Source organism: Dermacentor silvarum, chromosome 4, assembly GCF_013339745.2.
Source record: "Dermacentor silvarum isolate Dsil-2018 chromosome 4, BIME_Dsil_1.4, whole genome shotgun sequence".
Taxonomy (NCBI): Eukaryota; Metazoa; Arthropoda; class Arachnida; order Ixodida; family Ixodidae; genus Dermacentor; species Dermacentor silvarum.
The window spans coordinates 7,342,704-7,362,905 of record NC_051157.2 but is presented as its reverse complement, the minus strand read 5'-3'; the positions used below and the strand labels follow the sequence as shown (position 1 = coordinate 7,362,905).

The window sequence follows — 20,202 nt, the reverse complement described above, 5'->3', positions numbered from 1 at the left end:
AAGTACATGCTTGAAATGGCCGAAAACTTAATTCGAAACCATGCCACGAAATTACTTTGCTAAATGTAAAAAAAAAAAAAAATACATGGTTTTCAATGTCTTCAAGATCAGGAAATGAAAACAGTTTGTTACAACTCAAATTTCATTGAATAGAAGTTCGTTATATCAAGGTTTGACTGTATACTGGTATTACCTTGAATGATTTGAGTGCAATTTGAAATGTTCCTGTCTTAAAAACCAGGTTAATAATATGCAAAAAAGGAACAGCTATAAGGTGAGCAATTAACTTTATAGAGCGCCGATTAATTTCATCAAATCATGCTCCAGTTAGGTTGGACTGTTCTATAATGGTAAGGACTTCACTAGGCTTGGTCGGGAAAAGATATAATGACCGAATGATAGGCATATTAATCAATTGTTCGTAATCAAATCCTAGAAAACAGCTGGCATAATGGACGCAGTCTGGATGCATATTTTCCAAGATACTTACATTCATATCACCCACGATTACTATATCCTTCCTTCTGAGCGACAAGGTTGAAAGGATAGAATTAATTTCATCACAAAAGTCAGCTAATGAAGATGGTGAATGATAAATGCAACCAAGAATGAATGATGGATTTGTAAGCTCTATCCATACAGATTCATGGTTATTCACATCGATGCTTAGGTAATCTCTTCACTTGTACGCAACCTCAGGCAAAATAAACATGCCTGTTCCCCTGTGGTTACTCGAAAAGACGTGAGCAGTACTCTGTAATGCAGGAAGGAAAGTAATACAAGTTGTTCTCGATTGGTGATAACTACATTTCCGAAATACCAATAAAAGTGAATTGGTGATTTAAAGAAAGCAAGAAAGACTCGATGCTATAACTTTTCCTAGGACTGCAGCAGTTAAAGTGAATTCCCAATTGTAATCCGGCTTCCCCACGTAGCTAAGCACCAATGGCGGTCGGTGTGGTTGCAGCATATTATGAGAGATGGCACGAGTGTTGCGCTGCTAACGCCACCTAAGGGAGGGGGGTTACTGGGGCGTGAAAGGGAGTAGGCTCTTCCTCTTTGGCTTGGGGTCGGCAAGCTGCGCAGAAACATGCACCGACACATGTTCGTGGGACCGTCCTGCGGAAGGCTTAGGAACAGGACAACGGAATGGACAGACAAACACAATTGTTTGAAAGCACTAGCGTTTGCGTGACCATACACGCGAACGATTAGGCGTTGGTGTCCAGCATGGGAGCGAACACATCCACTCACTATTCGGTCACGGTGAGTCAGACTTCCTCGATTTGGCACGCACCCATCGGAGTGTTTTATCGGTAATAATTCGGCTGGCCAGACTGGTATACAAAAGGCGCATTAAGTGCCCTTGTGATTGTCTACACTACTGTGTTGTCATTCCTTTGTCCCAAGTGCATGTTTGAGACCCTACATCTGGTGCCCAATGTGGGGCTCTTAGGGCATCAGACAATAGTTTTCAAAGTTTTGCTTAGTTCGAGACAACCTTTGAATAAACCGAAGCGTAGGCTTAGCGTGAATTTGGTCGCTCGCGTCGGCGGCGTGCTTTCTTGAGCGAGGCAACAGTCGCTGTAGCGTGTTTCAACTTTTCAACATGCTAAGCCTTTTCGCAAGTGCTTTTGAAGAACATTCGTCGGTACGAGAGCCACATGGTCTGCATCCTGGGAGAGCGAGGCCTAGCAACCACGAAGAATTGGCAAGCCTGAAGCAAGTGAGTATGCTAGCCTCATGGGTAGTCCGAGTTTCTTATGTAAATAGCACCTTCTATATCTTTGACTCTGGAAGCTGGGTGGCCACAGGATATGGATGTCGCTGAGGACTGTCTGGTATTGCACCCTGGCACCAGGCACTCCAACACGGTCTGGGACGGTGGGCACCATCCGCTTGCACGCTGTGTGCGCCGAGCAGGGTAGGACCACCTCACAGAACTGACGTCTCCTCGCGGCTGCCTGTCTTGCACCCATCTTGGGGTGTTGCTTTTGGATGCTGGTTGTTGTCAGGGTAGCGACTCATTAGGCCCAAGGCTTTATGAAGCTGCCGGTTGCACGTGAAGAAACACAACCAGGGGGACCATGGTGTTGAGGTGTCACACTTTGCTTCCCTCATTCTAGTTAGCTTCGCGCGAACTGAAATTATTCATTCGGCTCAAAAAAGCGAGCTTTGTTCCCGTGAACTTAGAATCCGATTAGCCACCTGATCTTTTGCTCACCGAATAAAACGTCAGTACCACGTGGGCGATGATGTGCACGCAGAATTCCTCTCCCTTGCACTACTGTAGTGAGTGCGTTGAGTGTACGCAGCGTGCACGGGGTCATCCCTGGTTTGCTGTTACCTGCACGCTGTCGGCACTGCTGCCTTGGACTACGATCGAGCCACCCCAGGCAATCGAGATGCCTGTGGCCAGTTCAGCACAGCGACTTCAGCGGCTGCCTGTATCTGGCTTGCAACCCTCGGTGGCGGGGAATAGAGCCGGCAGTCACCAATGACTACTGTCACTCTCGCCAGCAGGGCGCGTTGGTGCATGCGATGCTTGCTTGTGCCAACTAGCGCGTCACCGTTTCTGGGATCCTGGCCTGTAGTCATGCTGTCGAGTCGGCAGAGCTGCTGCTGTGACCAACGGACGCCAGCAGCGTACCCCAGAGACATTGTCGGCGCGCATGTTAAGGACAGTGCAGAGACATTTCCTCAATGCAGGCATGTACTACTACTTGTTCATGAAGCACGCATTTATAGACTGTGTGACATGTTTAGCGGGAGTATGTAGTGATTGAAGGTTGGGGGAGATGTGGGGATGTGCGACTCTCACACATCCGCTGATGTTGCTTTCCGGAATGGCTCTTGCGTCTCCTGTAATCCGGCTTCTCCGCATAGCTAAGCGCCGGCGGCAGTTGGTGTGGTTGCAGCATATTACGAGAGACGGCGTGAGTGTTGCGCTGCTAACGCCACCTAATGGAGGGGTTACTGGGGCACGAAAAGGAGAAGGCACTTCCTCTTTGGCTTGGGGTCAGCGAGCTGTGCGGACATTCCACACGTGCGCCCACACAGGTCAGCAGGATCGTCGTGCGGAAGGCTTAGGAACAGGACACTGGATTGGACGAACACGATCGTTCGAACGCGCCCCCATTCACGTAACCGTACGTGACAACGATAAGGCATTGGTGTCCAGCAAGGGAGCGAACATATTTGCTCGCTATCCGGTCACGTTGAGCCGGACTTCCTCGATTTGTCACGCACCCATCGTAATGTTTTATCGATAATAATTCGGCTGGCTAGATTGGTGTGTAAAAGGCGCAATAAATGCCCTTGTGATTGTATACACTACTGCATTGTTGTTCCTTTGTTCCAAGAGCACGTTTGAGACCCCACACGTTATGCAAGGTACACGCAAGAAACTTTTTAGTTCCTCTGAAGAAAATTAAGACACCAAGGTTGAGATAGTTGCGAAGATTGATGCATTCAGAAGAAGAAAGGCCTAATGGAACACCACCAGATCCTCGTCAGAATATGACAGTCTCGGCTGTCGCTCGTTTGCCTCACTTTGACCTGGCAGTTATCTGTCGATAGATACTGCCAGTCTTTTTCGTTCTTTAAAGATAGGGCCTTGGAAAAGAGCCTCTTGTTTTCAGGTGTCAAGCGATTATTCCCGAAGATTGGATAGGTGTGCGGTCCAGTGAAGCCAATATCCTTTGTGCACAGTTTTGGTTTACGGGCCTCGCTCAGAAATTCCAGTCCTCTGTTTTTTGACGCAAATAGAAACAAGCAATGATGTGTTACTGCTTTTCTGCTTTAGTTGGGACTCGGTGGACAATATCCAAATCAGCATCGGTAATATGACATCCTACTTTAGTACCTATGGTTTTCACAATGGCAGCGGAAACCTCACCCTTGTGAGGATAATATCCCTTTCAATTCTAAATTATTTATTTGGGAGTACTGTTCCATCTCGGAAACACACTTTGTCAGAGAATCATTTTGTTTTGTTAACGCCTTGTTAGTAGACGTCAGACTAGCATTTCCTGCTTGGAGTTTTTCAACACTGGCATTCAACACATCGACACCTGCCACCAGGTCATCAATGTCTTTCAGTGCCAGCACCTCAGGAGCTGATTCTTTCAATTTCGTTTTGTCAGTTCATTTCTTTGTTTAGTTGCAACATATATTTTCATATTTAAAACTGTAGCTTATAGTTGGTGTTCTGAATGGAAATAAAGCAGGAATTATCAAATAATTGCTCAGTAAGTTTGGGGTATTTTTATGTGAAATTTTAATCGCCACCTAAAGGAACATGAATGAGATGAATAATTTGTAAGTTTTGTTTAAAAATCTGAAACATATTATATGCGTGCATTGCTCCTGTTTTCTAACGACATTTAGAGCACACTAAATAAGTTATACAGATTTTGTGGCATGAATACTAGCCTTAACGGTGCCTAGTGTGCAGGGAACATTTGTTTCACTGCAAACGACTGGTTTTTCTCCTTCAGCATCCTCTTGAAGCAATGGCTATCAGGTCGGGAAGCATTCACTAATCTCCTCATACTCAATTATTGTGCCAAGCCATGCACGCAAAGAAAAATTGGCGTTGGTCCTCTTCTGCCTTTGTACAAGTACAGCCCGGTGGTGTTCCCCAAAAGGCCAAACCAACCTTGGGCACACACTGAGGGAAGCGCTCCAGCAGGGACACCATGGCACAAGTGACAGCCAGGGTCCCCCTGCACCCATCCAGGTAGGCCACACAGTGTGCCTGTACCACACAGCACATCTTGGGGAAGGCTTGGTCATCCTCCATGTTTGACAACACGGCTGACACCAGCTGCAACATCCTGCGTCACCCAAAAAGAAGGACAGTGAACAACGTTTCTCCTCTCAAGGTAGCGAGCATGTAAAGCAATTGTGAAAAAAGAAAAAGATACTGATGCCACCACCCTAGTTCTTCTTTGTGGGGTTTTACGTGCGAAAACCAGTTCTGATTATGAGGCATGCCGTAGTGGAGGGCTCCAAATTAATTTTGACCACCTGGGGTTCTTTAACGTGCACTACAACGCAAGCACACAAGGGTTTTTTGCATTTTCGCCTCCATCGAAATGCGGCCGCCGCGGCCGGGATTCGATCCCGCGATCTTGTGCTCAGCTGCGCAACGCCTTAGCTGACTGAGCCACCGCGAGGGGTACCACCCTAGTTATCTTACTGCAGTAAATATAAACATTGGAGTTATGCAATATATATTATTTAATTATGTTGTAGTAGCACAGACGCATTTCTTGCACCTCACTTTTTTGTTTAGGTTAATGTCATTGGACGACTCGTTCATTGAAACACGCAGTCATAAGCCTGGTCAATCAATTTTACTTAATTTTGACCACTTGGACTTCTATAACGTGCACCTAAATCCAAGTACAGGGGCGTTTTTGCATTTCGCACCCATCAGAATGGGGCTGCCACGGCCCTTAAACTTAGCAGCACAGTGCCATAGAAGTACCTTGGCGAGTTTGTGGCAGCTGTGCACCAGTCTACAATGAACCTACAGCTACATTAATTTTTGGAAATGGAGCTGTAATAGCAAGTTGCAAGCATTTGATGAACGAGTTCATCACGAGTTTGCAACGAGTTTGATGAACGAGTTCTTCGCTCGTCTTTACTGCCCTCTTGAGTGGCACTCTCTCCTCATCGCTGCATACTGTCACCAACTCCACGCAATGCAGCTAAAGCTTCGGGTTGCATCAACACACCAGAAGAAAGGCTCCTTCACTGTCCGCCCCATTATCGTCTTCTTCTTTCTAGGGTTTTATGTGCCAAAACCAGTTCCGATTATGAGGCACGCCATAGTGGAGGGCTCCAGATTAATTTTGACCACCTGGAATGTGAGCTTCATAACAGGTTCAGTGTTCCCACGATGGGCAAGCTCCTCTATTCTCAGAACACACAAGAGCTCTCATATTGGCACTGCCGTCCCTTGGTGACTGACCAGTTGACAGCTTCTATCCTCGTGACGTCATGAGCAGCACCAGGCTGGCATCACAATGTGTGAAGAAAGGACTGTAAAAGCCCAAAAAGGAGCACAGGAGAGTTTGAGTTTGTGGCTACCCTTCTGCTTGTAGCGCTGCCATATTCACGAAAGATAACTGTATACTGTGTGCGACGTTAATTTAAATTATGTAAACAAATGTCAATGGTGTTTTAGGGTTTTTGGGTGATGACGGACACATGGTGCTCTTCAACGTGCATGGTCATGTGACCGTTAGGGAACCCAGAACAACCTCGTGCTCGGCAGCACAACGTCATAGTGCCACCGTGGTGGAGCAGGTTTGAGTCAATCACTATCAAGCTTGGCTGCAGATTAGGTGCTGCTACATGGTCATTTTTGAAGAAGCTTTATTAAGTTGTTTCAATCAAGTTTCACTCTATCTTATCAGACTAAATCTAAATTCTTGACAGTTACCAAAGGTTGCCATCTGTACGCTTGAGCTCATAAGCTAGCAGATGTAGAACATGAACACAAATCAACCTCGAAAATTTTTAAACATGATGTCATAGTACTACACCTAAATATCTTCCATTAATTTTCTGCGTAAATTTTCCAATACATGTTTGCCGTCACTGGAGTAAATTAGTATAATAAAACTCCACATACAACTAAGTAAGGAAGGCTTTCCTTAAAAATAATTTCCTAAAACATCGTCCTTACTGTATCACAGGCAAATATTTATGTGATTAACATTGTTTGGGAACTTCACGCACTTTCCGGTGGCTATGTAGGTATCTAACCTCTTTTACGCCAACTTGAGCCACTGAGTATGTGCCCAAATATACAATTTGGTACAACTTGCGCCGTTGAGTATGTGCAACTTGGCATGTGGGACTAGGTGCATAAACATTCTTGACCAATCCTTCCCAATGAATATATGCCACTGGGTATACATGTGCCCAGGTAGAGAAGCAGAAGAAGAGGTGAACAAGTGTGGAGAAGTGGACAGAATCGAACCAGAACGTTCACTGAGTTACAGAGAAATTAAAAAGGTGTCGGTAACAAGAGTCAGCGGCACAGAAGTGTAGAGTTTGGCAATATGGTGTGTCGTTACATTGCTTCAGTGCTAACTGCATTAACATCGACATTCATGATGGATGAGTTCTGCTGGAATTTGTGTAAACTAGGGCTTTCTAGAGCCCTATTCTGGGTTCATCTGGTGATGTCTGGTATGTGGTCGATCAACTGGAGCCAGCATGTCACTAAGGACAGAGTTTACTTCGATGAGGATCAAAGCTGTCACTGTGACAAGGCTATAACGGCACAGTGTTACAAGAAAAATGGCAGTAAACAATTGTGCAGCTTTCACAAGTAAAAGAGTAGGCAGAGGATAATACTATGTCCCATCACTTCAACCCGTATGACAATGTAACCAAAATGATGCCAGTGTTAGATACAGCTCAGACGAGCAACAAAATGGTCTCCAGACTCACTTTGCAGTGCACTTTGCAGCAAATTGTGCAGTGCACTACATGGTTATGAATTAATGGGGGCTATGTGGGCATATACTGCATACTTGTCTTTGTGAATGACCTCAGGCGACGTGAGTGCTGTCGTCAAGTGACTCTGGGTGAAAAACCTCATCAGAGCACTTCTGTGATGCTTGCACCAGGCTGTGAACACCTGCAAATAGATGAAACAAGTTCTCCTCATGTGTGAATAATCAGCAGAGTGATTTTTTTTTTGGTTACACATCTTTTTAAGGCGAAAACATTAGATGCCTCATGGATCGAAAAATCCATTGTCCAACATTATGGAACCAAAATTCATGGTGCCACCAACAAAGGTCATGGGTTCGAGTGCCTTAATTAACTCTCCCTTAATTAAGATAGAGTTAATTAAGCCACTCGAACCCACAATCTTGGGAGTCGAACCAACACCCTTTGATGTTACTTAAGGCAAAGTTAATTAAGGCACAGTTAATTCAGATAGAGTTAAGGCACTGAACCCTCGACCTCAGCACTTGTTTTCTCCTTTGGTGGGAGAAAACAAGTAATAGGAAGTAGCAACGCATTCGCATGAGAATGTCAAGTAATTTAATGATGGTCTCGTGAGCATGCAGGATTTTGCCTCCATCCTCTTGAGTGTATGCTAAAGCGACTGTCAACTTTTTTAATCAGCACATGACCTGACTGAGTTTCTTGTGGTTACTTAAATATGTTTTTATGCTACCATTTATTGCCTTTTTTTGTTGTTGTTTTTTTTCTTGTGTTAGCAATGCTTTACTATGGCTTTTGTTTGTTTGGTTTTATCTGATTCAACATTTACGCCTCACCATATTTTTTTTCGTAATGTACTAAATATGAGATCATGCAGTTTAAATTACACGTTTTTACACAGTGTGCAAACATATTCAGAGCAAGCAACTAAGTAACTATTTATCAGGACACGTTCGGGCGAAATGCCAGATAATTATCGCATCGAAACGTACCGATCGAACGACCATAAAAGCAACATTCTGCAGCCAGAAAACGACACAAATTTCATCTGTCTAGACTAGTTGGCGCGCCATTGTAAGTACAGCGCGAACAGACCAGCACACAGGCGTCCCGTCTCACTGCTCGCACTGCAGAAGGAATTCTAGTAAAAACGACTTACCTGAATTCCGCCGTTTTGAAGAAAGCCAGTGTCACCACTGATTGCGAGGTCCCATGACGCTTCCAGTAGTGACTGGCAGTCATTTAAGTTCATCGGCTTTGAAGCAGCTGGAATAAGCTTATTTTCGATCAAGTTTCGTTTGACTTCCTCCGGAGAGTCGGACTTAACGATTCCTTGAAGAATATGATGCATTTTTGTGACGACTGTATCTTCGTGTCAAGCAGCACGATTAGCAAACCCGCGAGAACAGTCAAGAATAAACAGCACTTGTCTGGGCGAACACAAACTGCACGATCATTGCTAAAGTTTGCGTCGGGCCTTTGAATATATCCACCTAATTTAATTTTCATATATATTTCTTATTCGTTTCCCTGTGTCTCGCGCATTTACAGACTCGTATCAACCGTGGCTAGAGTAACACAGACTTCGCCAGCTAGGAAGCTGTGACAACACAATTGTAAAAGCGCCTAACAACCTCGTTCAAGCAAGCCATGACGCCAACCAGTTAAGCTGATGGGCTTGCATTGGCTATGGCTAACTATGGCTGCTATGGCTATGTAAAAACCACGTAAGAACTGAACAGCAAATACTCCACGCTCTTGAGTGATGGATTCTTAGCATTCTTCCTACGTGCCCAAGACATTCCTACACAGCCGTGAAAGCGTTTATCTCTAGTAGCGAGCATGTCGTGAACGATGCCCATAATTTGAAGCATATGACTACCCCGAAATTTTCGACACCATGGAGGAAACAAACAAATGGAAACTACTCAATTATAAGATGGTGGTCGTGACGTCAACCTCTACAACGTCCATATGGTTAGAGCTCTACAGTGTACCCACTTAACCACCATGCCACGACTGCTCCATGTAAATGGATTGCATAGCGAAAATTTCTCGTCACGAAGGTCATTGTTCGTAGGCGTTTTCTGGCAATCCGACCACCGTGCACTACACGCTGCAAAAGCAGCATAAGCACAAACACGCAAAGAAATCAGGGCTTGCTCAAGGAGGACCTTCTGGAGTGGCAGTCACAGAACACCCGTACAAACAGTGGCAATGGTGCTTTGAAAGTGAAGGCAGGGGCCGGAAACTCCCTATCATAGGGTTAAGAAACTGAGTCAGTATATTAACTCTATGCTCCCATGCCGATACGCGGTGGCAGCGCCGCTTCCACAACTGGCGGCTGCCAAATATTCGACTGGAAATAATTCACAAACAAAAAAATGCCTCCTTGACGTCACTGATGAGGTCAGAAGGCCGAGGAAAAGGGCGCGCAGCCGCGAGGAGGAGGGTGCATATTGGTAAATATTAGAGGGTTTTAGAATAGGGGCCCCAAACGTGTTGGGGCCCTATAAAAAGACATGCCTAAAGAGATAGTGTCGACGCCACTGCGCTTTCGCGAGACGCGAACTGCGTTTATCGCTTTCTCTCAACTAACGTGTGTAATGAAGATTGATCCATTAGGCGCCGCTGATTCCGAATTTGATTGTCAACTTCATGGCTCGTAGCATGGATTAGCTTGGCTCGTGAAGGCTCGTAAAGTTGGTTACTCCAAATTAAGCGCAACAAATCGCTTGCTGTTATTAGAATAACCTCTAAAATGTTACTAAAGGCAAAAGCGCGAAAGTCAAAATTACTATTCTTATCATAAAATGGTATAATTTATCTTAATATTTGTTACATTTTCTCTTTGACACCGTTGTGGCGCTGCAAGCGCAAGACGCTATTCGCAAACGCAAAGCCCTATTCTAAAACTCTTCACTCCTGCATGCTCCAACGCTAACACCTGCAAAGCTCTTTTTGGGGGCCCTATTCTAAAATTCTTGTCGCTCAGCGCGACACAATATTTACCGACTCCAAACCCGCTGCACTGGCTTACCGCCGCGGTACACTGTGCCAGGCGGCCTTAAGTATTCTAGCATCCGCTCAAATAAACGTAGACAAGCACATCCAATGGTTCCCGGGCATCAAGGCCTCAACGTTCAACCAGGGGTCCCCAACGGGGATGAACTGGCCCATAACCTCGCGCGATACCTTACGCGCCGCGCAGGGACGCGGGCCGGTTGACCGGCCGGGAGCCCCAACACGCACCGGGAGCCACTACTCTCCTATCACGAGATTTGCTCGCACTATACCCAGGAAACACACAAGCAGCTATTTGATGTCTAAAAGATGTCTTGAACGGATAATTCAAAAGTCTAATAGCTGTCCTGGTCAAGACATTTTCTAGCCGTGGACGTCTACAGGTACTTCAGTAAGCGCTGCCAACGTTACGCTAAAAGGTCAAGAATTTTATTAGACGTTCCCAGAATTCTGTAATAATGACTTTGGAAACATTATGCAGGCTTTTATAAAACATCTTCACAAGAACAAGTTAAGAATTTTATTAGACGTTCCCAGAACTCTTATAAATTATAACAGAATTCTGGGGACGTCTAACAAAATTCTTAATTAAGCTATAAAAAACTGCATATTGTTTCCGAAGTCATAACGTATAATGGCTTCAGAAACAATATGCAGGCTTTTATAGCTGTCTTTAAAGCAGCATTTATAGATTGTCATTCTACAGTGACGTGGTAAGCAAAATTATTGGCCACTTCTTCCGCATACCATGCACCCGTATGCTGGCTTCATAGTACACATGTTACTATAGATAGAACTGAAAATTAAATTGAAGCATTACATTATATTATTTATAATAACTTGCATAAAATTGTTTAACATATATCAAATGTGCAATACACATCCAAAGCAAATGAGCATATAACAACATGCAGAAAAAAAATTACCTGACCTTGTGAGAAAGCGGCTTTATTGACTAATAAATTAAAGCACATGCAGAATTATTTTACAAAATTTTTTAATACAGTAGAAAAGGTGACCACAGAAAATAAGACGTAGCTGCAGTAACCACAGCAATCCAGGTCCCTTCCCTCTTGGATACCACTGGCTGCCCACAGAAGTTCGCTCTGTATAATACAACAGTGAAGAAAAACGTGAGTAAGCCACACTTGATTTGCAATAAAGATGTGCGATTCGCTATTTCAAATAGCAACATATGTGCCGTTGTTTTACCTCGGTCACATTTACATTATAAATTTAAGCAATACTTTCCTTCAAAATATTATGCTGTACGATGACGTTCAGAATTATGTTGCAGATATGATATGAAAAAGCTACTGCAGATAGAGTGAAATTAAACTGCAAATGGTTTGATCTACACACGACTTGCAGTAGGTCATTCGCAGTTAGATGGTTTGCAAACAAATATCTTGCAAGAGTACGCTACTTTTATTTAAGTAGTGGTGTTGGTGAGTTGTAGCAACAGGTGGGCCTAGCCTGACAATCAAGGCCGGCAACTGCTCCTTCCGAGTGTCTCACAATATCCCTGCGGTATTGTACCACATGTCAATAAAACCATATATCTTCCTAAAGGGACCCTAGACACTTACCTAATCATAAAATGGCCTCACTATATTAAAGAACGTCGTCTCACGTATCTCACACCGCAAAAAGTTTTCCCAATCCTTCAACTATAAGTGAAGTTACCACACCAATGCAAGACTATTTTTTTGCCTGCTAGCGTGCAGGAAGCTACACAGAGGAGAAGCCAAGAGAGCAAAGTCCCGGTATATTACGCAATATGCAGCACGCTGCTGCCATCTTAAAGGCCACATGCAGCTAGAATTTCTGTAATCATTCAACCAATTATGTGAAACTCCGTCTTTACCTCCCAGATCACAAAAGAACGTTCTGCTACACGCCCACCACGGGCGTGCACGGGCCCGCCAAAACAAAAAGTGGCGTGCAAGTTGTAGCAGGTAAACGTATACGTACCGTAAGGAACTGCACCGTATCTGCGGGCGATGGTCAAGGCTTGAACGTGAGCAAAAGACTTGGGAAGAGAAGCATGAGCACTGGCGAGCGAACGCTTGCGAGCATGAGCACGGCCTTTTGAATCGCTCGCGGAAACTTCAGCGCACCCCCGTGGTGCGGTCCAAGACTCGTGGTCCAAGAGCAGGGCCGGTATTTTGTAGCGATGCCTTTCCGGTAATAATGCCTTTTCGCGCTTATCGCGCTTTGTCAGTGGTTGGAGCGACGGTGCGCTCGCGTTATCAACGGGATCAGCCGGCCGTGAGCGGTGGAATAAGTGATAATGCATTGCTACAAAATCGCCGCCCAGATAGCAGTTCGCTCAAACGGAGCGCACGTTTGCGACTGCGCGCTGCCAGATCTAGCTGTTGGTGACAATAGCTGGTATCACAATTCCGGCTTCTTCACCGCTTGTTCACGCAAAGGGAAAGGAAGGCACGGCTCTGATAAGGACGCTGAACGGGCGCGCACGTGTGCGCCCGGCCGTTTTCTTTTTCTTTTTTCTAAACTTTGACTGTCGTGACAGACTCATCGAGTGAAAAAATCGGAAAGGAATCAAATAGCCCCACGGGCTTTTTTCTGCTTGTTCACCCAAAGGTGGAAAGCAGCGAAAGGCTATATGATGCGACGTTAACGGATTGCATATGGCTTGTTAAAGTCGCACGGAATGTAACGCTGCGCGTCGGGCACGCGCATTTTAAATCTTTTTCACTTTCACGCGCACGCCCAGCGGCCCAAGCATGTCGCACATTTTCCGACAAAAACATCTAAAAAAGTTATTGTTGTTGTTGTTGTTGTTAGAACGTTTATTAAAATAATCATAAAAAGTTTCCGCCCCCAGGAAATGAATCCATCGGGGCGGAGGGAGGGGTAAAAGAGGAGGTTCAAATATTATTCATCATTTTTGACTCTTGTAAAAATTGTAGTAACGACTGGAATATGAGGCGCCGTCTCTCGGGGGGACCAGTGGGAAGGCGCCAGGCGTCCAAATCGTGAGGCCTCAGAGTAGGGGGAAGGGTGCACATGGCTATCGCTCTTCTCCGGTGCTCGGCGAGATCCGAGCAGCCCCAGAGTATATGATTCTGATCCAGCAGCTGGTTCCCTGGACAGGAGCGGCAAGTGGCTGATTGCCAGGTCTGGAGGCGCATCATGGCGCGGCGGGCTGGTGTCACTGCTGTCTCCGTGACGATGCGTCGCAGTCGTGTGGCCTCAGCACGGGTAAACTTCCCTGGAAGGGGCGTAGGATTTTCCGGGAGGATGTTCCGGAGCGCGGCCCTTCGAACAGCCTTCGCCTCTGCCAGGACTGTGTCCGGGTCGATGGGGTACGGGTCGTCAGGCACTTGTGGACGCGTCTCTGAGGGGCAGGAAAGAAGCTCCCTTGCCAGAGAGTCGGCCGTTCTGTTGCCAGCGACCCCAGTGTGACCTGGGGCGCGATCTTGTACGCGTTCCAAAATGGAACGGAACGCCTCCGTTCTATTTTGGAACGCGTACAAGATCGCGCCCAGGTACCCATGCGAGGCGGACAGTGTGGCCAGCCTCGCCGGCGATTCGGATCGCCCGGTGTATTGAGTGAACAGCACCATTGCGCGAGTCCAGCCGGGCGCAGGCCTTTATGGAGGCCTGCGAGTCTGTGTAAACTGTGTGATGAGTGAAGGCTGCGAAAGGAGGCTCGAGGACGGCGTCGCATACAGCAGATATTGCAGCCAGTTCCGCCGTTAATGGGTCGTTGCAGGCAGGACGACATGCAGGAGGAGTAGGCCGTGGCGGTGCGTGGGCAATAGTAGGCTATGGCTGAAGCTTCGTCACTGAGGGCGGCGTTGGTGTAGACAGCGTGGTGATGGGGAGGAGCGTCGCGAACTTTTCCCTCATGCCGCCTTGCGTAAGACAACTGCCTCTCTGCGTGATCGTAATTCACGTTTTGGGGAATCGGTGCAAAGTCCCCGGTCAGGGGACAGTCCCACGGAGCAGGGAAGGAGGGCAGATGCGCTGAGGGGACTGGCAGATGAAGAAGCGAAAGGATGCTGCGACCGGATATCGTGGCTCTTACCCACGAAACACAAAACGTCTTGAAAACTTCTCGGAACGGCTACAAATGGCTATAGACGTCTTGGTCTACGCGAAGACGTTAAACAGATGTTGTTGGAAACATTATGTAGCAGGAAGTACGGTTAATCAAATATGCTATTGTGTTTCAGCCCACCTCTGGCGTCACCGGAGTAGACTTTGGGGCGCGATCTTGTACGCGTTCCAAAATGGAACGGAGGCGTTCCGTTCCATCGAGCCGCACACGATTGGTCAATTTGAACGTCGCGGTTCAAATTGACCAATCGTGTGCGGCTCGATGGAACGGAACGCCTCCGTTCCATTTTGGAACGCGTACAAGATCGCGCCCTTGGTGAACGCCTTGAGAACGTATAACTCAAGAACTTCTTTAGATGTTTTTGTCGGAAAACGTGCGACATGCTTGGGCGTGCGCGTGAAAGTGAAAAAGATTTAAAATGCGCGTGCCCGACGCGCAGCGTTACATTCCGTGCGACTTTAACAAGCCATGTGCAATCCGTTAACGTCGCATCATATAGCCTTTCGCTGCTTTCCACCTTTGGGTGAACAAGCAGAAAAAGCCCGTGGGGCTATTTGATTCCTTTCAGATTTTTTCACTCGATGAGTCTGTCACGACAGTCAAAGTTTAGAAAAAAAAAAAAAAAAGAAAACGGCCGGGCGCACACGTGCGCGCCCGTTGAGCGTCCTTATCAGAGCCGTGCCTTCCTTTCCCTTTGCGTGAACAAGCGGTGAAGAAGCCGGAATTGTGATACCAGCTATCGTCACCAACAGCTAGATCTGGCCACGCGTAGTCGCAAACGTGCGCTCCGTTTTAGCGAACTGCTATCTGCTCTTGGACCACGTGTCTTGGACCGCACCAGGGGGGCTCGCTGAAGTTTCCGCGAGCGATTCAAAGGGCCGTGCGTTCGCTCACCAGTGCTAATGCTTCTCTTCTCAAGTCTTTTGCTCACGTTCAAGCCTTGACCAGCGCCTGCAGATACGGTGCAGTTCCTTACGGTACGTATACGTTTACCTGCTACAACTTGCACGCCACTTTTGTTTTGGCGGGCCCGTGCTGGCGCGAAGTTTAGACTCGAATATATTTGCATGCACGGTATGTAGCAGAACGTTCTTTTGTGATCTGGGAGGTAAAGCGAGTTTCACATAATTGGTTGAATGATTACAGAAATTCTAGCTCTGTGTGGCCTTTAAGATGGCAGCAGCGTGCTGCATTGCGTAGTATACCGGGACTTTGCTCTCTTGGCTTCTCCACTGTGTGTAGCTATAGGAAAATAGTCTTGCATTGGTGTGGTAACTTCACTTATAGTTGGAGGAGTGGAAAACGTTTTGCGGCATAAGATTCGTGAGACGACGTCCTTTAATATAGCGAGGCCATTCTATGATTAGTTAAGTGTTTTGGGTCCCTTTAGGAAGAGAATGGTTTTATTGACATGTGGTACAAAAACGCAGGGATATTGTAAGAGACACTCGGAACGAGCAGTTGCCGGCCTTGATTGTCAGGCTAAGCCCACCTGTTGCTACAACTCACCAACACCACTACTTAAATAAAGGTAGCATACTCTTGTAAGAGATTTGTTTGCAAACCATCTAACTGCTAATGACCTACTGCAAGTCGTGTGTGGATCAAACCAGTTGCCAGTTGAATTTCACTCTACAGTAGCTTTTTCATATCATATCTGCAACATAATTCTGAGCGTCATCGTACAGCATAAGATTTTGAGAGAAAGTATTGCTTAAATAAAGTAAATGTGACCGAGGTAAAACAATGGCACATATGTTGCTATTTGAAATACCGAATCGCACATCTTTATTGTAAATCAAGTGTGGCTTACTCACTTTTTCTTCTCTGTTGTATTACAGAGCGAACTTCTGTGGGCAGCCAGTGGTATCCAAGAGGGAAGGGACCTGGATTGCTGTGGTTACTGCAGCTACGTCTTATTTTCTGTGGTCACCTTTTCTACTGTATTAAAAAAATTGTTAAATAATTCTGCATGTCCTTTATTTATTAGTCAATAAAGCCGCGTTCTCACAAGGTCAGGTAATTTTTTTCTGCATGTTGTTATGCTCATTTGCTTTGGATGTGTATTGCACATTTGATATATGTTTAATTAAACAATTTTATGCAAGTTATTATAAATAATATAATGTAATGCTTCAATTTAATTTTCAGTTCTATATAGTAACATGTGTACTATGAAGCTAGCATACGGATGCATGGTATGCGGAAGTGGCCAATAATTTTGCTTACCACGTCACTGTAGAATGACAATCTATAAATGCTACTTTAAAGACAGCTATAAAAGCCTGCATATTGTTTCTGAAAGCATTATACGTTATGACTTCGGAAACAATATGCAGGCTTTTATAGCTTAATTAAGAATTTTGTTAGACGTCCCCAGAATTCTGTTATAATTTATAACAAAATTCTGGGAACGTCTAATAAAATTCTTAACTTGTTCTTGTCAAGATGTTTTATAAAAGCCTGCATAATGTTTCCAAAGTCATTATTACTGAATTCTGGGAACGTCTAATACAATTCTTGAATTTGTTCTTGTCGAGATGTTTATTAGCCAACTTTTAGCGTAACGTTAGCAGGGCAATTACTGAAGTACCTGTAGACGTCCACGGCTAGAAAATGTCTTGACCAGGACAGCTATTAGACTTTTGAATTATCCGTTCAAGACATCTTTTAGATATCAAATAGCTGCTTGTGTGTTTCGTGGGTAGTCGGAACTGTTGTGAATGCTTCGCAGCCTCGGCTATTGCCTCGATCGGATTCATCTGGGCCATTTGGGCAAGGCGGTATAAGGGTGTGAAACGCGGCAGGCCGGTGACAGCCCTCATGGCTTCGTGGTTGAGCGATTCCAGTTTTTTTCGTTGCTTTTGGGTAAGACTGTAGAAGTTATAGCCATATACAGCACGTGAGTTCTTGAGTTATACACTCTCAAGGCGTTCACCAAAGTATACTCCGGTGACGCCAGAGGTGAGCTGTTACCACAGCTGAAACACAATAGCATATTTGATTAACCGTACTTCCTGCTACATAATGTTTCCAACAACATCTGTTTAACGTCTTCGCGTAGACCAAGACGTCTAAAGCCGTTTGTAGCCGTTCCGAGAAGTTTTCAAGACGTTTTGTGTTTCGCGGGTAAGTTATCCAGACAGGAATTCCCCTCACCTCACCCAACACTAAATAAAGCACAACAATTAACGCTTAGACTGCTGCAAACACACAGTTACCCCTAACCCCTATATATGCAGTAAATACCTACCAGATATAAGGCCAGAATGCCCTAAATGCCAAAATACAAAGTGCGACTTAAATCACATGCTGTGGCAGTGTCCTGCGCTAAACGCTAGCTTCGGGTCTCCTGCCACCGAGGACGACTGGATCAACCACCTCAGGAGCCCCGACAGGACCTTTCAACACCTGGCCGTCCAGAAGGCCAAACAGGTGGCTGCAGGGCGAGCTCCGACTCCCAGTCCCCACATGGGCGGAGCCACCGGGCCGGCCCCCGTAAGGGGTGCCCAGGCCCCTTCAGGACCTTTAATAAAGTTAATTCTCTCTCTCTCTCTCTCTCTTGCAGGTCCGCTGGCCGTGCGGCGACATTGGCCAAATCGGGGAGCAGAACCCACTGAAATGTGTCGTGTATTAGGAAGCGCTTTCTTCCTACCAGGTGTACCTTAATTGCAAGCTGCTATTCATTTTCTAAACCACTGGGAGGAAATTGCTTGTATGCACCAGTGCCAAGCAATTATAATGAAGAATATTTATACAGCGAACCGTTGTTAATTACCAATATTCGCGGTTAATATATTACATTTCGTCATTTCGTGAAAGTAGTCGCTTTGAAAGTCCTAACTTGCGGTTACGCTTAGGGCTACACTTCAACTAGTCCACAGATATAGTGGGGGGTAGCATAAAGAAAATAACTTGCTGGCAACATCAATCGTTAATTTTGTTCATGTGTTGTGAAGTCGATCAACTAAAACTAGCCGATTTCTCGGCCAGCCAAAACTCAAAACAAGTAAAAGTTGAACGCTTTTGTTTTTACTCACACATTCGGTACTGGAAAAAGACTGACCTCCACGCAGTGCAAAGTGACAATCTACTGAAGCAATTTTCATTCACAACGGAAATTTGTACATAATGAGTACCCCCCCCCCCCCCTCCCGCCCCTGAAGTGTCATTACCGGAGTTCTGTACCAACATATTTTGAGGATTCTTTTGCGTTGCCTCTATCTTTTCACTTTTGTTGTGGCTAAAAGCTTACGGCATCATTTTTGGCGCGGACGTGCACGACGGCTTTTTATACTTTCGCTTTAATACAGCAAATCCCGACAATAGGAGGACAAGCGCATTAACAGCACCAGCGGCGGCTACCTCATCCGTGTTACCTCACTTCAACAATCTTTTTTTTTTTTTTTTTTTTTTTTTTAGATTTCCACTGAGAACACCATGCACAGACACAATATATTAAAATATATACACAGGACAAAGTTTATTATATTTTTAAAGAGAAGGAGGTAGCCAACTAAATGGATAGCTTATGCCTAGAGAATGAATATTTTGATGTATGTTCGCCTCACCTGAAATTACTTTGCGTGCTTTTTTGACCCTGAAAAAAAAAGAAAAAAACCTGCAGACTTCAGTGACCCCTTCAGCAGAGTCTTCTATCAACGGCGTCTGAAAAGCATGTGAGTGATATGTGTCTCAATATTGATTCTCTTTCCAGTAGGCAATGCTATCCACTGGCGACAAAAAAAAAAAAAAAAAAAAAAACATTTCCAACATTTACGCATTAGGGATGGAAACATCGCCTCTTGCGTGCATAGGCCATAAATGCGGGGTGTTTCAGCAAACGCTTTCAAAAACCTTTTATTAAAAGTTGCCTGTGGCAGATAGCACAATTCTCTTGAGCTGGCCTACTCGAAGAGGCGGACATTACTTGCCCCAAAAAATAAAATGCACAATCGACTAATAAACAAAAGTTCACCAATTCGGCTTTAACATATTGACTTATGGCCCATGTTACAATTTACAATCATACATATTTAAAACAGCGCCAACAGACAAGAGAGAACACAGGACGAGCGCTGTCCTGTGCCCTCTCTTGTCCGTGTTTTTTGGCGCTGTTTGAAATCCGTACTAGCTCGAGCCCAAACCCTTCTGATGCAATTTACAAATTCTAGCCGTGGAGTTCGCAAGGCAGATGCACTAGGAACTAATTCTCAGGATGGCACCAGTTTCGATTAATTAATTCCCGAACATTGCGGAGAAATGCATTGGCGTTCCAGTTACTTTTGCGCTTACCCGCCGTGGTTGTTTAGTGGCTATGGTGTTGGTCGCGAGATCAAATCACGGGCACGGCGGCTGCATTTCGATAGGGCGAAATGTCGTATACTTAGATATAGGTGCACGTTAAGAATCCCAGGTGGTCTAAATTATTCCAGAGTCCTCGACTACGGCGTGCCTTATAATCAGATCATGTTTTTGTCACGTAAAATCCCATAATTTGTTCTTTTCATACTTTTGTGCTTTGATGCATAAAACGACGTTTTGTTGACAAAGTGAATGGCACGCCAATGTATTTCTCCGCAAAGTTAGAGAATTAATATCTCTACACT

The 20,202-nt window shown here is 45.3% G+C and overlaps 1 protein-coding gene across 1 annotated transcript in view; it reads right to left on the bottom strand.

The window, feature by feature from the left end:
• Positions 1 to 9,172, bottom strand: part of LOC119449382 (ubiquitin carboxyl-terminal hydrolase 35) — a 70,842-nt gene extending 61,670 nt beyond the window's left edge. The window contains exons 1-3 of the mRNA XM_037712551.2: positions 8,639 to 9,172; positions 7,557 to 7,663; positions 4,661 to 4,838 (exon numbers count right to left, since the gene is read on the bottom strand). Coding sequence (XP_037568479.1) covers positions 4,661 to 4,838; positions 7,557 to 7,663; positions 8,639 to 8,830 — 477 coding nt within the window. The 5' untranslated portion in view covers positions 8,831 to 9,172. The remainder of the gene's footprint in view (positions 1 to 4,660; positions 4,839 to 7,556; positions 7,664 to 8,638) is intronic.
• Positions 9,173 to 20,202: the final 11,030 nt, after the last annotated feature.